Source organism: Balaenoptera borealis, assembly GCF_965194805.1.
Source record: "Balaenoptera borealis genome assembly, chromosome: 11".
NCBI classification, from domain to species: domain Eukaryota; kingdom Metazoa; phylum Chordata; class Mammalia; order Artiodactyla; family Balaenopteridae; genus Balaenoptera; species Balaenoptera borealis.
The window spans coordinates 111,561,636-111,578,802 of NC_138868.1; the positions used below are offsets into that span (position 1 = coordinate 111,561,636).

Sequence of the window (17,167 nt, forward strand, 5' to 3'; positions counted from 1 at the left end):
CCAGCCCGGTGTCTGTTCCATCATCCCACTGACACTGCTCTTACCGAGGTTACCAATAACCTCCTTGTCCAGTGATGCCAAATAGAAGAGGTGTTTTCTAACTCGTTCATTCTTTCAGTAAGTTTTTAATAAGTCCCTCTTTTGTGATAGGCACTCGGGCCCCAACAGTGAACAGGACAGACAGGGCCTAACCCCCAAGGAGCTTACACACTAATGAGGCAGACACACGATGAGCAAGTGTATCAGAGTGTTAAGGGCACTTAAATCCTGCTGCCTTCAGATTGGCAACCCAGACTGAGGACGAACAGGAGCTGTGTGCCTCTCCTTCTCAAGAGGGCCGTTACCTCCAGCACCCCCTCCCAGGGGGCAGCCTGGCCGGCCCTAGCACCATGCACCGGGCCTCTGCAGCCTGCGGAGGCTCCAGGGCAGAGTGGCTGCCTGGCCAGGAGACACTGTAAAGGCTCTGGCACATCCTCTCCTCGCTGTGCGGGTTCAGAACGGGTGTGCTTCCCCTCGAGCCAAATGAAACAAGGGCTCCAGGACAACCCGCCCCAGCAGGAAAGCGCGTCATCTCTCTCGTTGGAATGGCCAGTGGCTGAGCTGCAGAGCCTGTGACTCAACCTAGGGCCTAGGGGGTCCTGAGGGACCGCCCGGCATCCCTGACCCCTGACATTTGAGCCTGTATGCCACCCTGCACCCCACCGTGTGTCGAAAGGAGGGAACCTGGCAAGACCAGCTTCCTCAGGAAGGATACATGGTTTGCCCGCGTTCATCAGTTACTAAACGGGGAGCCGACATTGTAAATGCAGATGGTTTAGGGGCTGGGGCTGAGGCACAAGGAGAAAGGCACGGTTTCTCAAGAGCAGAGTGATCCGGAGCTGAGATCTCAGGGTCCTGGGGAAAGGACCCTGTCCCCGGCTGGTGAAGAAACAAAAGCATCTTGAGATCCTTCCTTGACAACATGTTTGTAGACAAAGGGTCTGAGGCCCCTGACCATAGAGGAAAAGGGTTCAGTGGAAATAGGGGAAAGGGCCCCAGAAGGGGAGGCTGGGGACACAAAAGGAGCTTTGGCTGGTTTACAGATCTGACCCGGCCACACCCTGTACCATGCCATCGACAAGGTGACGAAGGGTCCCTTCCTGCCCCAGGACCAGCCCGGTCTGTCCTGCAGCCTAAATCAAAGGGTCTGGATCCCTGAAATCAGCATTCTTGAGGTTTATGAAGTCCATTAAGTTTTCTTGGCACATGGTCTCTCCCACCTTTTTTTTGTCACCGTAATTTACCTGAATTCCCATTAATAGGTGTACTGACATTGCTCAGTAGGGCTCCGAAGTCTCATCCCCTACGTGACCTCACTGGGGACACAGCTGTCCTGGGGCTGGTTTGTGTCTGTCTGAAAGTTAGCCTAAAGAAAGCAGTACTGGGCCAGGACTCAAGACTGAGGCCTCTTCTTGCTTTCTAGGCAACTTCTTGCTGCCTCAAAGCCTTTGTGGAACAAAGAGGGGTATGGAAGGAGGAAAGGAAAGGAGGGAGGGAGGGAAGGAGGGAGGGAAGAACGCAGGGATGGTGTAGGCAGTGGGGGGGAGGGGGGAGGGGAGAGGAAAGAAGGGACATTGGTTGGTTGGCTCTAATGGGTCTCACTGCCCACTCCTGTCTCTAAAAAAAGAGAGACCACCACCTGTTTTACTTAATCCATAAGGTCACCATGGGCACCAAATGAAATACACGTAAAAGAATGTTCTAAAGTGTGGAGCACTGCGTTAGCATGAAGTTAGGGACAATTTATAATAGATTAAAGGCCCTTAAATATCACAGTTGAACACAGAGGAGGGCCTCCTGACCTAAACTATTTATTTCTCCTCAGTACTTAATTTTTTTAAAACTTAGCTTTGTCCATTTTCTCAGCCATCCAGGGGTCTGTCCCGGCTCACAGCCTGGTGCAGAGGAGTTTGAAGGGTTGGCACTTTTGTGTGAAAATGGGAGACTACAAAATACTTTAAGTATCTGCTTTCAAAAATTAAGACCAGAGTATATGAAATACCACAAAGATTTTCATTAAGGCTCAAAAAGAAAAAGGACTGAGGAAACAGGAAACAGACACTAGGAGAATTGTGACAGTTCATTGAGGCAGAGAAAGCCAGATAGATACTAGGAGGCGCTCTCCCGGCACAGCAGACCCGGGGCGCGCAGCTTTTTAGGGCATTTATATGGAGACTTTTTACCACGGCAGGTGTTTTTAAATTTGTAGATGGACCTGGTTTTTTTTTTTTTTTTTTTTTTTGGCTGGTGGGTTGGCTGTTTTCTTCACTTGGAACCATGAGCATAAATAGAAATATCATATTTTGGTATTTTCCCTCCACCTAAAGACCAGATGAAACTAAAAATAAGCATAGTAGGAGCTGATAGATTACCAGAGTATTGCCGAGACAGAACATAAGGAAGAGAGGCTGTTAAGGAAGAGGAGGGGTGCCGGCGTGGTGCGGGAAGGTGAGCTGATCTCGCAGTCGGTCCCGCAGATCCACCCCAGGGACGACAGCCCCTCCGAGTGGGAGGAAGCGCGTTCACCACGGAGCAGGCGCTGCACCGCTGACTTGTACGTGAATGTTGCCGCGGGCCCGTTAGAGCTGGGACCCGCTCAGACAGGTGGAGTCAGGCCCCAAGACTGTATTCATCACACAACTGAAGAGTCGGCTATCTTCTCCCTGTTCTTAAAGATGTCAGGCATTGTGAAGTCTGCAAGTTAAAAACTTTATGAGTGGTCCGTTCAGCTTTTGCTCAGGGGCTGACTTCTGAGCGTGAGGGCCCCCCGCCAGCACGGATTCAAACTGCAGCCCACGCTCCTCCTCACTCCACCTGCCCCTCATCCTGCCCTAGTTTCTTCCCAAAGCTCTTAGCACCTTATTCTACAACATGTGATTTTCTTATTGCGAAAATTGCTTGCTGTCTGTCTCCCTACCACTAGAATGTAGGCCTAGAAGGGTAGGAGCCTTGCCTACTTGTTCACGATGGATCCCGAGTGAATTGTACAGTGACCCACACATGATCTACCCTCAATGCACATCTGCTCAGTGAGTGAAGAGTATTTCCTTCACCTCCAGCCTCAAATCCTTTCACAATCATGTTGAGCCATGAGTTTAAAATCTGGGGTCGATTAAGGAAACCAAAAGCCAGAGGTGAGATTAGATGGCATCAGAAAGTACCTCCTAGGTATAAATAAAAGTTAGAAAATGAACTTTTTTAGCAAATGTTTATTTATATCAAAATACAAAACATTTCTGAAGCAGAGTAATGTTACATGAGAAGCAGTTAAATCCTAAACTTCTTTAATTTTAACTTGCAACACTCCCGGCATTCCTTCACTGGCTACACATCTTGTCTCCCATTGTGCCCTTTCTTTTCCCTTTGCTTGTTTGCCCTTGTCTGTGTTTGCTTGTTTTGCTCTTTAACTCACTATATGAACATGCAGTGTTACTGGCGATGCATTGGTTAGTATCCAGCAAGCCTGGAAATGCCAGCAAGGGGAGCCCGGCACAGTGACCTGAGCCGAGGCTAGCCACAGGTCCTCTCCTAACTGAGTCTGGGGTGTCACTCAGCTTTCAACTGGCAAGAGCCTAAGGCCAAAGGTCACTGTCTGTGGTAGGCAGGGCAGGCGTTATTGCTTAGGCCACAGAGCAGGCGTGGCCAAGGGGCACCTCTGGCCGGGTCTTCTTTGTGGATTGGGAAGAAGGGGTTGGGCAGCCTGAAGGGGTGGCAGCTGGAACAGGCCCAGGCCCAGGACGGGAGGTCAGGGGACCCTGCAGGAGGAACCCCTTCTCCAAGAAAGCAAGCCGGAGCTGGGAAGGAGAAAGGTTCCTGCCCGCCCTGACAGTCTGTTATTTGGTGGTTGGAGGTGCCTGCCTCTTGGATGGGCCCTTTATAAATGCTTAGACTTCGGAGATTTTGAGGAAAAAGCACCTGGTTGAGAGTGTAGCTATTTCCATAAACCTCCATTCCCCGACAGAGAGGAAAGGGAAGGAGACAGGAAACGGGGGAGGACACCCTACCCCTCTCATTACAACCAGCCCACTCCCAGAGCCAGCCTGGGTCTCCCCTTCAGGCCCCCGGTTGGTGCATTCACTTTGGCATTGTGCACCTGTAGCACACCTACACACATACACCCCAGCCCCCCCACATGCACACACATGCACACACACACACAAATGCCTGGTGTCTTTCCAGAGTCTACTCAGGAAGCAGAATGGTGCCCCATCTTCACCATCATCCTCTGCTCCAAGGGGTCTCCTTGGCCCACAGATACCCGAGACCCAGGCCCAGGTTGGGCACACACTGGCATTCCCAGGCTTTGAGAAGAGGGTGACAGGACAGGGCACTCACCAGAGGCAGGTTGTACAGAGTGTAGAATATGTTCATATAAGGCTTTGGTACAGCACCGGTTAAATGTTCTTATCGTTTGATTTCTAAGTTGTCTCTTAGAAGAAAAAAAAAGCTTACTGAAAAAATAGTGTTTTTATTTACTTTTGAGTTACATACCTGAAGTTCAAAAAGTAAGCCTCTAGTTGCCATTCAGATTCACACTCAAAGGTGTTCTGTGTGCATCTGTACAATTTGTTGGTTTGTCTTTAATGGTTAACCAAAGTCAGCCAACCAATACCATGAAGTCAGCTGCCCATGATAACTGACTTTTTCCAGTGCATACATACAGAAAAGAGAGAGAGAGTGAGAACACAAAAGCCACCCCTACGTCTCCCACCCCAAACCCCTAGGGGAAAAATCAAATAGAGGACAAAATACAGCAAGATTTAAGGAACCAGTTGGATGAAGGAGGTTCAGTCCAGCTGGCCTCTTCAAGAACAGCACCATAAAGCACCCTAGCGCAGTTACGTTGTAGTACTCAACATTCGAGAAATGGAAACGAGGTTTGAAGGATCTTCACGAGAAGACCTGGCATGGATGAGGGCAACCCCCAAAGAAAGTTGAAGAAGGAAAAAGCGTTTGCTATGAGAGCAGCAACTCCCATGACCAAACCGAGAGTCATACCCAGATTCCTCAGAAAAGAACTAATGCAAGAGGCCCCGGGCAGACAGAGGCGCAGGGCTGTTGGGGTGTGGTGAGGGGGCCGCGGGACCCCTCCCCGCCCCTCTCCGTGTCTGCAAGCCACTGGGTGAAATGGGGAAAAGAAATCCACACACATGCTTCCAGGTGCGCGATGGAAGAATCATACCCAGGGTGATAAAGTCTCTCCTGGTGGAAGAGAAAAAGCTGGAGACGAGAGGAACCGGGCATCACTGACATGAAGCCGATAGAGTCCCTTCAGGTCAGCGGCTGTGAAGAGGAGGAGCAACTGGTGAGCGCACACCCACCCGCGCCCCTACCTCTGGCCCCGCAGATGGCGGTTCGGAAATGAAATCTGAACGAGGCATTAAGACCTCTGGAGACGGATGTATACGACTTGGCAAGGGGGGCTTTAAACTGCTATTCTTCCCTAAGCCAGCCACTCCGTCTAAAGTCCCAGCGATCAAGACCCCTGCACACAGCGACCCCTCCCAGGCCCTGGGCACGGCAGCACAGAAGAGACCCCTACATGCCAACACCAGGGCCAGACCCTCAGGGACAGGGAACGTGCCATGTGGGTTCTCCTGTTCTCCCACTTTCTGCCTCGACGTTGCGCAAAGTGGGTCAGCATGAACACCTACAGCAAAGAGGGCGCAAGGGCCAGAGGGCAATGGGCAAGCCCCGCTTCCCCAGCTACTACTCGATGACCGAGGAGAAAGGATACGGCCCACGCTGCTCCTTGGGTGAGCAACGCCCAGTGAATCTGTCTACTCCAAACCCTGTTCCATAGAGCGGACAGAGGTAGCAAAACTAAAACAACTCTGTAGACGCCCCCACCACCTACCAACAGGGAGAAGCCCCAACATTCAATATCCCTTCCACCACAGGGAGACCAAGGAGTATGGCACAAGCACATGGGGCGGCACGTGGCTCCAGGCCCCAAAGACCTAACCAGAGCACCCATCCCACCCGCCTGTCTTATCAACTGAGAGGTTCAAAGACAGAAAACTTTGCTTACTCCACATATAATCAAATCTCAATCCATTTTGCCCCACCTGCCTTTGTGAAAGGCTGGTTCTTCAGAGAAACTGGAGATCTCGGCTGGGCTATCTATCCTTTCCCCGCCAATGTCTACCCTTTCGCCATCTTTCTGAGGCTCAGGGCCAGGATCACAGACCAGGTAGAGATAAATATCACATCCCCTTCAAGCTCTGAAATCTCAAGGTAGGGCTATGTCCCTTGTCTTCACTTTTCTTCCCATAAATGAAGACTCCAATTGGAGGTAGAGGGATGGGATGGGAATGCACAGGTCAGTGACTCCTTGATGCTAAGGACCACATCTAGGCTCTCATATGGAAAGAAGCAAGAGTTTGAGAGTAACCCCAGACCCAGAGGGGTACTAACCCTCTGAGGGGCCTGTGATGCCGAGGTGATTTGTTTCGCTGGTTGCATGGTACCAGAAGTGGGACAGGGTCTGTGGAGAAAGAGAGAGGATCGCTCTAAGAGCCAGAAGAACAGTAATGGAAAGCCCTCTTGGTGTGGAGGTTTTGGCAGGTTGGAAAAGGGTGCAAGCCGGGAAGGGACATAGAATGTGCTGCTTTTCCTCTTGTTCAACCTCCCTGAAAAATCTTACAAGAAACATCTGGCCATATCCTCCTTTGGCCTCCTGAGAAGATTGCAGGAAACATGAGTTACCTGCCAAGGATGGACACACAGCCAGTGGGACCCAGTACTGGAGCTCCCCCGGTATTGCATGGACAGAGCCCATTTTCCTTCAGTATCCTTGGGAAATGAGAATGTCTTGAGCAGGAATGCAAGGGACTAAGGACAGTGCCTGAGTGAATGCCAGGGCCCCTTAAGTCTACAGTATGGTGGGAGAAGGGTCAGGAGTCAAACTCGAGCTCCACCCCTACCTGTTCTTCCCATTAATACCCCAAATGTAAAAAAATACCCTTCCCATGGCTGAGGCATCTGAATTCCTCTAATGACCAGACTCCATGAGACAAAAGCTCTTGGCTACCATGACACTCTAGTTGGGGAGGAGGGGTTAGTATTGCATTTTTTTAGTTGACCAGCCGGGCGTGGGCAGAGAGACTGCCTCCACAGGTCTCTCCTGGCTGTCTGCACCATTTGGCCCTGCACCAGCTTCAAACACATCACTCTGAGCTCTTGGCAAGTCAACGAAAAAGCTAGCACCCAGAGACGATTGCTGAGGCTGCAGGGTGCGTGGTCCTTGCAGCATATTTGAGGTCTTGAGTTCTCAGCAAGGTAATCTTCAGGGCACACAAAGTTTCTTGCTCAAGTGCCACTGAGTGCCTACTCCCCAGACTCTCCAGTTCTGGGTCAGACTCTACTGATACACTGTTCAGTTCTGGAAGTCCCAGGCCAGGTGCCAGAAGGAGGGTCCAGCGGCCCCATCCTCCCCATTATGCCCCAAGTTCTCCTCTCACTTCTCCTCCTCCACTCAGTGTCCCAGGATTGGACCATTCTGTTTCCAATGCCACCTAGTTTCCAATTAAAATAATAACTGGAAAAAAGCGTCTATGATGTATTTATACCAGATACCACACCCACACTGATTCCAAGAATCTGCAGCAAGAATGACCAGGGTGTTCTTCTCCAAGACCAAGCCCATGCCATTGGCCTCACAGAACTCTCCTGAGATGCCACACCCTGCAGAAGTGCTTGCGTCAAAGTGCCACAAACCAGGATAGGTACTGCCGTCAGCCCCCAGGTAACCTCAATGAGGGCACCACCCCCAGCAATACGGAATATGGGGACGGACTCAGAGTCTTCCCCTCTCCACACTCACTGTATTAAGCACCTGTGCCAAAGCTTTCAAGCCGCAGTGTCTCCTCCCAGTAACAAGAGACGCTGTGGATCCTGACTCTCCAGGGCTATCAGATCCAGTAGCTTCCCACAACCCTCGGCTCACTTGTCCTCTCTTCAGGAGCACTGTTTGTTTTGTTATTTTTTAAACTTTTACGTACACATTTCCATCAGAAAGACCCAAGCAACTCTGAACAGAGAGTGTCTCAAAAGACAAGGCATGGAGGATGGATGGCGAAGGAGGGGGCACCAAGGCATGAGCTAGAATCCCAGGTCACCCCAGGTGGTCCTGCTCCACACGACTCTAAGCACAAGTACAAAAATAAAGCCAACTATGACTGCATATAGATATATAGACAAGCTAGATAGATAGACTTTATATAGGTTTTCTGTCCATTTATATATGTGTGCCGAGGGCATGAATCCCCGATCCTCTCACCCGGCTTTAGTCTCTTGCCCTCCCATTTCCCACTCCCCAGATGTCCCACTACCTGAAGCCTCCCAATCATGACTACTGCATACTATCCCTGCACCCACCCCCCCTTACATAAGCTCCCCTCTCTCCTTAAAATAGAACAAATTATATATATTTATATAATTTTATATACAATCTCCATAAAAAATACACTAAAGATGGTATATTACTAATTTCACCCTCCTACCAAAGTAGGAGTTGCTTCGCAAAGAAAGACTCAACCAAAAAGAGGGTCTCCTAGGCCTGAAGCTACTCAGGCCAATTAGTGTGTCCCTACAAATCTCTTCTACACATATACACACTCAAATACATACCACAAACACACCACACATACACACCACACCACAAACATACCATACACACCACACAACACACCACATACCACATGCATAGGTACACACACATACACACCACACCACACACACCCCACACCACACACACACACCATACAAACGTCACATACCACATGCATGCGTGCGGACACACACACACACACTCTCTCTCTTACTTCCTGAGCCCAGGAAAGGAACATGGACAAGACAGCTGGCTGGGGCTAGAGACCAGGGAGATAGCCTGGTGACTGCAGAGAGACAGGTGAGACAATCCCACCTCTCTGCCCCAGCCTGGACACTGTCTGCTCACAGCAGACCCCTCTTGGTTCGCAGTAGGCAATAGAAATATTCGTTGAGAGTGACTGACAATTTCCCTTCCAAAGACTGCAAGATGGCCGTCAGGAGGTCTACTCCCCACGCCAGAAACAAGGTCCCTTAGATGCCATAAGCCAAAAGGGACCAAAAAGCCCCTAAGCCCTCATCAACCAACAGGAGGAAAGTCGGCATTTGCCCCTTCCATGTATGTCGTACATCATCAAAAGCATGCTCGCAGTGTTTCTAAGGCTGAAAATGCAAATCCCCCCTCCCCAGCCCAAACCTTCTCCCCTCTCAGATTCCCTTCCCCACCCAACCACTTCCCCATCGTAAACCATGCACAAGGTCAGGATCCCTGGAGCCGTGAAGAAGTGGGATAGGAAGGAAAAGGAAGTAACTGGTGTGTATATGGGGCGGAAGGGAGAGTGTGGCCTGGGTCCTAAAATAACGCCAGGGAATCCAGTGCCAGGGAGGGGAGGGATTGGTAGAGCATATTTCTTCAAGCTCCGAAAGAACAAGAGGCCCAGCAGCCATTCATGTCACCATCAAGTGGGATGGGAAAGACAGATGGCAAAGGACCAGGGATAGGAACTGAGAACTTGTACCACTTCTCCCTGACCCCCGAGTCCAGCTCTCCCAGCCAGTGATCTGAAGCTACTGTTTCTTCAGCCTTCTTCAGAAACCCTAACTACCACTGCTGACCCACCACGGAGGAGACTGTCCAAGCGAGTTTATGAATGGCTGCTGTTCTACCAGAGTATTTAGCAGTCAAGATGCACCAGCTCTTCTAGAAGGTATGGGCCGCCAGCCGTGATGTTTGCACTTATGCCTCACTTTTCCTCATCCTACACAGAAACCCTTGGGGTGTGGGAATGTCTTTGGATAAGAGTCAACCTATTGATTTATTCTTCTATCTTAAAACAGGTCATAGAAACACTTCTACCCTCTCAGTAACCCAACAAACAAAATATTATATTTGCTCATGAAAAACTCATTTGAAAGCGCAGACAGGGGGCCCAGAAATAAAGCACTGGGCCAGTGTGGATTCCCTGCCAGTCAGAAGGGGCGGTAACGGACACCCCTAACCAAACATCCAGTTGCTAAAGCGCTGAGGTCCAGTCTGGGCATTGATCCTTGGTTTATCAACTTTTTAAATTCTGCCTCTTGACGTGAAAGGAGGCAGACTTGGAGACATCAAAGAGGACAGAAGAATGGCTGGTCTGATTTCAGGGTGAACCCTTTCACCCTCCTACGTCCACCAGACTGGTAGCTTTCATCTCAGAAAAGAAAAAAGGTGAGGACGAAAGCTGTAGGAACACAGCCTCCGTGTAGCTCTGTGATCTGGAGCAGTCTTGCCCCCTCAGGAGGAAAGGCGCAACCCAGCCTCAGCCCCTCCTCTCCATCCCCAGTTTCAGATCATGGAAGAGGCCACCTGCCCTTCTCCTTATGAGAACAGACGCAAATCCATAAGAACAGTTCTTCCTTCTCCACTAACACAGAGCTGGTGGTAGCATGGGGACCTCAAGACAAGTCTCCCAGCTTTGGGCCTGAGGAGTCCCCACATCCTCAGGCCCTGACATCACAGAGAATGATGTCAGACCCTGATGTCCCTGACATCACAGAGAATACGTCCGTGCTTGGTTTGGGCACTCAGTGTCGTAGGCTGACTCTAGAGGGAGCAAGGAGGTCCAGCCAAGAAGCAAGACCCCTTTGGGATCCAAGACTCACCCCCAGGCTTCTTTCAATGACTGGATCGCCCCCCTCCAAAGGTCTTCACTGCCTCCACCCCCAGCCCACCCCACCCCAGGGCAGCCTCTCCTCTTTCTCTTCCTGGGACCACCCCCAACCTGTACATGGCACCCTGAATGGTAGCTAAGTTACCATGTGCCCAGAGAAAAAGGTAAGCTTGATGTCCCTGGCTTTGGTCTTCCTGTCACATCCATCCCCGCCTCCCACTCCGGGGCCGACCTGGCTGTCTACTCCCCTTCCGGCCTTACAGACACACGGCTGCCGACCTCCTCTCCACACTCCAGCTCTCTAACGCCCTTTCCAAAACACTCCTGGGCCCTCTCCTCTAAGCAACAATGCAGCCCCACGGGGCTCCGAGCCTCCAGCCTCCCTTTATTTTGAAGATAGAAAGGCAGAGCTGAGCCATGGATGCCCGCTTCCCAGAGCGGGTGGGGGACGAACTCAGGGGAGCCCCCAGGCACCTGCCTACCCTCTACCTTCCTGCTGTTCCCCAACAATCCCTGTGATGCCCCCCGAGAGCTCTGTCACATGCAAGCAAAGCAAGCCTCGGATTAACCATGAGCTTTTCTTTCCCTATATTTCTCTACATAGTAATAAAATGTACTTTATGTACAGTTCCTCCCCCCCAGCCCACCCCAATCCCCCAAAAGGCTTTTTCTAACAAAATTGGAAGAAACAGCTCCAGCTACGCACACCTTGGCCCCGAATTCTAATCCTGGCGAGTGACAAAGTCGCCCTGATGCTCTGTGAAGTCTGTTTCCTCCCTGAAGCTATCTTGTCAACCTTTTAAGAAAAAAAAAACCCAAAAAACCCTAGTCAGGAAATTTCACCTGTGAATCCTACCAGGTTTCCTCTGCATGAAAAGGGCAAAGGAAAACAGCTGAAATCAGTTTAACCCCAAATTTTAGATCTCAAATCAAAACTACAGAGTATTGAAAAATATTAATAATGACTCCAATCCACCCCTGCTTGAGACACCGCCACGCACACGATCATGGGACATGGGCCCCTCCTCAAAGGGGGTGCAGACCCTGCCCGCCCTGTGGGATGCAGCATCCTTCCCCTGGAGAAAGCAGAGTCTCAGGTCTCTCAGACCCGTGTCTCTGAGGAAAGCTGAGGGAGACAGACTGGGAGCTCACGGACAAAGCTGACCACCGCGTGCTGGGCGGGGTCCACACTCAACCCCACCTGGTCAGCCAGCAAATCAAGAAACAGGAAACCCACTTTCCTTATTGCTTGTTTTTCCCCAAACAACTTATGGCATCACTTTACCCTTTCCCTGGTCTCCGAGTCACCTAACCTGAAACAGCTGCAGTCTCCAGGCAAGATGCAGGATGAAGGGGCAGGTTACTTCTATGCAAGGCTACCAGATCATCCAAGGGGCAGTTTGGAAGGCACCTGATCTCCCATGGACTGGAGCGTGAAAGTCAGAGGAAGCTTCAGAGTCGTCACTGTAATTGTTCAAGGGCAGAGTGCAAAGGACATCTGGTCCTTAGAAATGGCTGTCCACCATGCAGACATTCACAAGCACACCCTCTCGCACATGCACACACCCAGCACTTCAGTGTGCGCCTGTGACATCCCTGTCTCCATCTCATGGGCAGAGGGAACTGTATTCTGCCAGTTTCCATCGCAATCCTTACAGGAAGTACTGAACCAGCTCCCCAAGGCGCAGGAAGGCTGCCAGTCTCCGTGCACACTGTCACAAGAAGGAAGCCCTCTTGGGAGGAGAAATGAGTCCGAAGCTGTTGAGAGATAGGTCGGCCTTATATCCTTCCCCAGCTTTGGGGACACCCAGCACAGCTGCCACCCAGTGGCCAGCAAAAAGCACAGCTCCAACCATTTGGTCTTATCTGCTGAGGTACAGGGCACAGCCAGAGGAAGGAAGGAAGGAAGGAAGAAGTCAGCACCTTTGTCACCACTGGGGATGGCTCACGGGCGGGGCCCTGTATGCCACCCTAAAGAAGCAGAGCCTTCCCCCATCTCCTCTTCTGTTGTAACCTTGGGGCCTATAGTCCCAGCACGGGGCTCAGAAAGGGTGGCCTACTTCACCCTGAAGACGCACAGCCCTGACGTCCCACGCACAGTCCAGCAGGATCTGCTCTGCTCGAGAAACAGCCACCATGAGAGTGCAGACAAAGGCCACAACTGACCCCAGGGCCCAGAGGAGGTGCCCGTGCATCCCCTGTCGGGCACGGTGGCAGAGGTAGTGCTGCCTCAGGAAAGAAGCAGAGTCGCTGCTTCGCTGGAGCTGCCGCCCGGAGGGTGGCTTGGACTTGGACTTGGTGTCCAGCGAAGTGCACTGGCCAGAAGGTGCAGGTTCCACCCGGGGGCTGGGCAGTGGACACAGAGAGGCCACAAATGCTGCCCCTGCCACTTCTTTCTCCACGATGTGTCACATTTGGAAAGAAACTGTGGTTTTGTGACTTCTGAGGCAGAGCCTCAAGGGTGGAATTGGTCCCCACTCGCTGGGCGAGAGAAGGAAGCATGGGGCGGGTCTGCGTGGCAGCGGATTCACCCCTAGGATGGAAGCTCCCAGGGATGTGCAGCTGCCCACTCTCGGGCCGCCTTGCCTGGGTCACCGGGCTGAGAGCCACAGAAGTCTCCAGTGCTTTGACTGGGCCAACATCCAAGCAGGTATCTGGGGACAAGGGATGTCCCCAAACCCACCAAGACAGCAGCACCAAGAAGGAAGTACTTGGCAGAACCTGAGAGCCCCCTCGGTTCTCGGGTGGCCAAAAGAGCAGGCTCCTGCACGAGAGGAGGAGAAAGAGGCCAGACGCACCCCATCCACACTCAGGCCTTCTGCCCGGTCGAGGGCAGTACCGTTACCTTACTGGAGGAGAGAGATACATCGGTAGTCGCTATAAGACGACCTCGCAGAAGCTTCTGGGTGCTAAGAGTCTGAGTTAGCACAAGAATCCGGCAGGGAAGGATGGAGCCTGGCTCCTGCCTCCCACCCCTTCCAGCTTCACTCCCAGGCCTCAGCCCGTTCTGCATAAACAGACCTGGGGGAGGAGGGGGCCTGAGCACCTCCAGAACCCGGAATCTGAGGCCCCCAGCTTTATCTGATCCCATCCTGTGGGAGCTCAGGCCTGCGGCGGGGTGCACGTGGGGAGCATGGAGAGGAGCGCGGGCGGGCTCCCCACATGTGGCAATTAATCAATCTGGGGAATTAGCTCCCACAAAAGGAAAGGAGGAATCCAATCAGGGCTTTGGAACAGCACTCCAGAGGGTGCGGAGCCAGGCTGGGATATAAATAGAGCCGCGGCGCGTGGTGCTCGGCACAGATGGCTCCAGAGTGGGAGGCCCTCGGCCACAGGGCTCCCGGCCTGGCTGGACCAAGGGGCTGACGATGCGCTTGAGTCTGAGCACAGGCCCACCTCCCAGCCCCGCTGCTAAGCAGCTTCTACTTCTGAGCCAAACCATGAAACGAAGAGAGATGCCCGTCTGGCCGTTCACCAGCCCCCTTTCTTCACCCAGAACCAAGAAATAAAGGCTGTGTTTAGTTCTGTGGTAACTCACTGCTGAACCCCCCAAAGCAGGCAGCAGGAACCATGGCAAGCCCCTGCTTCCACTCTGAATGGGAGAAGGTCAAGACAAACGGGGAATTCAGCTGAGAAGGCATGAATCCCATTTCAGAAGGACTCATTCCCGAGATATAGACACCAGGGCCCCCGCCAGCCCCTCTCACAAAGCCCACATGCCAGCTGCCCTCTCCCTCCTCCTTCCATTGACCACAGAAGTAAACAGCATTTGCTTCCACGTACATATATATACATAAAGAAACCCACAAACTACACACATACGCATTTGCATCTATATCTATATATATGTAGAGTCTGGAAGATGGCAGGAAGTCCAGCCCTCTTTCAGGACTTGAGAAACTGAACAGAAGCAGACAGCAGTGAGAGCCATTGCTTCCTCTTTTGCACTCCAGAGAGATTTGAGGAGGTGGGAAAAATCCATCCAGTGAAGAGGGGAAGGCGGGGGAGGAGGCACCTCTCTCCCCGTCCCCAGTTCACTTCCCGAGCTCTACACACAGCCACAGCGGCCAGTCTGCCCTCAGCCCTCTCTCCTGGACACGAGGCCGGCAGGCCAGGATGCGGAGGAGACACCCGCTCAGGCCAGAGGGGGAACAAGCAGAACCAGGGTCTGAGCAGCCCTGGAAGCTAACGGCCAGCCCACCCCTCCACCGGCAGGAGAGGACGAAGCCCCGCACACCCGTCGCCCGTGCCCACCCTTGCCCCTCGGCCAGCACCCTCGCCCAGGGGACGCTGGAGTTGCGGCATCACAGCAAAGTGGCGTGGCTGGGGTCATCGTGCTCCACGCTGCTGAGAATTGCCGTCTGGTCTTCCGGAAGCTGGCGGTGGCACAAGTCTGAGAGGCGGGCAAAGGGGTCGGGCCGGGAGTGTCTCTTCTTCCTCCGGAGGCAGACAGCTTCATCGGGCCACAGGACCTGAGAGTTTGGAAGGTTCTGAGCCTGGGAGGCAGAACCATCTGGGGAGGAGCAGGTGCACACACACAGGAAAAGAGAAGAGAGCGGTGAAAGGGAGAAGGCAGCCTCACCCCCCCCAGCCGTCCTCTGTGGGCACGGTGCCCGGCCTCTAGAGTCACACGCCGGAATCACCCCAGTGTAGAATGTGCAGCAGAGAAACCATGCAGGGCCCGCGCCCGGGGCCGCCCCAAGTGCTGTCCTAGTGAGAGCCAGGAAGCAGGACGGCTGTGGCTCTACTTCCTGCAGATTCACAGATCTAGTCAAGCAACATCTCTTTTTCATCTTGTATTTAATACTGAATATATTCAGTACCTTTTATCTAATATTTCTTCTATTTATCGATATTAAAGAAATATTCATACGTCTCTTTTAGTGCCTCCTGGGTAGCAGGCATCATTCTAGGTACTGGGGGTGGGACTCAGCACACTTTTCCCACCGCCTCCCCCAAGCAGTGACGGACGTCACACAGATTTTATCCATACGCATTAGAGTCAGGTCTGGCCCACCCTGGACTGCCAGGGCCATCCCTCTGCCTTATGGTCCTTCTGGGGACACAGAGGTAAAGTCCTTGCATTCTAGAAGATTATAGTTCAATGTGGCAATGGGGAGAAAGAGACAAACTATAAAGACTTAAAAACTACAGATATAAAACTGTCAGATACTGCAAGTGCTACCAAGAAAGATAAAATAGGATCACTAGACGGCAAATGAGTGAGGCACTGCTTCTATTCTGAAGGAGTAACACCGAGGTGAGTCTTGAATTATGAACCTGCCACAGACCTGGGGGAGAAGTGTTCCCACAGTGTGAAAGCCCCAGGCTAAGAGCAAACGTGACCTGTTCTGGAGACTGAAGGAAGGCCATCACGGTAACGCAGAGTGAGCAGAGTCGGTGAGGCAGGAAGGGCAGGCAGAAGTCTGTTCTGATTGCACGGGGAAGCTTCTGGAGGGTTTTAATCAGAAGTGTGTGTGTACGTGTGCATGCATGTATGTGTGTGCACACTCCCGTGACTTTCTAAAAATCACTCTGGTCGCTGTGTGTTGAATACACCGCGGGAGCCAGGACGGAGGCAGGAGGGCCAGAGAGGAGGCGCTGCTTTGGGCAAGGTGAGAGATGGGAATGACTCGTAATTCAGCTTTAGCAATGGAGACAGAAAAAAGTGGTCACATTCAGGATGTGTTTTAAAAGTTAAGTCAACAGACCTTACCAGATGGACTGGATGTAAGACGTGAAAGGAAGAGGGTCAAGGATGAAGTACCCTGAGCAACTGGGCAGGTAGGAGTGCCTTTTATGAAACTGGGGAAGAACCGAGGAGAAGCACATCTGGATAATCAGTAACTCTATTTTGGACACGGTAAAGGCTTCCAGAACATCCAGCTGCGCATGGAGCAGGCACCTGGAAATATGAGACTTGAGCTCATGGACAAGATCTGGGCTAAAGACGGGGGGCATTTGGGAGTTGTGAACATATGACAGGGAACAGGACCGCTGCAAGCAGAACAACAGAGAATACAGGCATCTCGTGGGACTTCTTTGCAAAAAAAAAAAAAAAAAGGATAATAGATAAATGATAGGTAGGTAGGTATGTAGACGGGTCTTAACCTGAAATGGGCTTAAATGGGTTGAAAACTCAGCTTTGGGCTCTAATTTCTCCCCCAAAACCTAAAAAATTCATTTTCTTTCTCTCTACCTCAGTATTCCAACCTATAAACTAACAGGATAATAGTACCACCTGAAGGCTAAGTGAGAACTAAGTACTCACTGCCTCCCAAAGATTCAAGGGCCTCTGTGTATCACTCTTCCATAACCCAGCCTCTGCAGAAAGTTGCGCTCTGGTAGATAAGAAAGACTGGCAAGGAAGCTGTGCAATGGTCTTCTTGGACGGCCTGTCACAGCACTTCTAAAACCACTGGTAAAAA

The 17,167-nt window shown here is 51.8% G+C and overlaps 1 protein-coding gene across 2 annotated transcripts in view; it reads right to left on the bottom strand.

The window, feature by feature from the left end:
- Positions 1-563: 563 nt before the first annotated feature.
- IGSF9B (immunoglobulin superfamily member 9B) overlaps positions 564-17,167 on the bottom strand; it is a 55,833-nt gene continuing 39,229 nt past the window's right edge. For both annotated transcript variants that reach the window (XM_082342841.1, XM_082342840.1), the window contains exon 20: positions 564-15,252. In XM_082342841.1, coding sequence (XP_082198967.1) covers positions 15,044-15,252 — 209 coding nt within the window. In that variant the 3' untranslated portion in view covers positions 564-15,043. The remainder of the gene's footprint in view (positions 15,253-17,167) is intronic.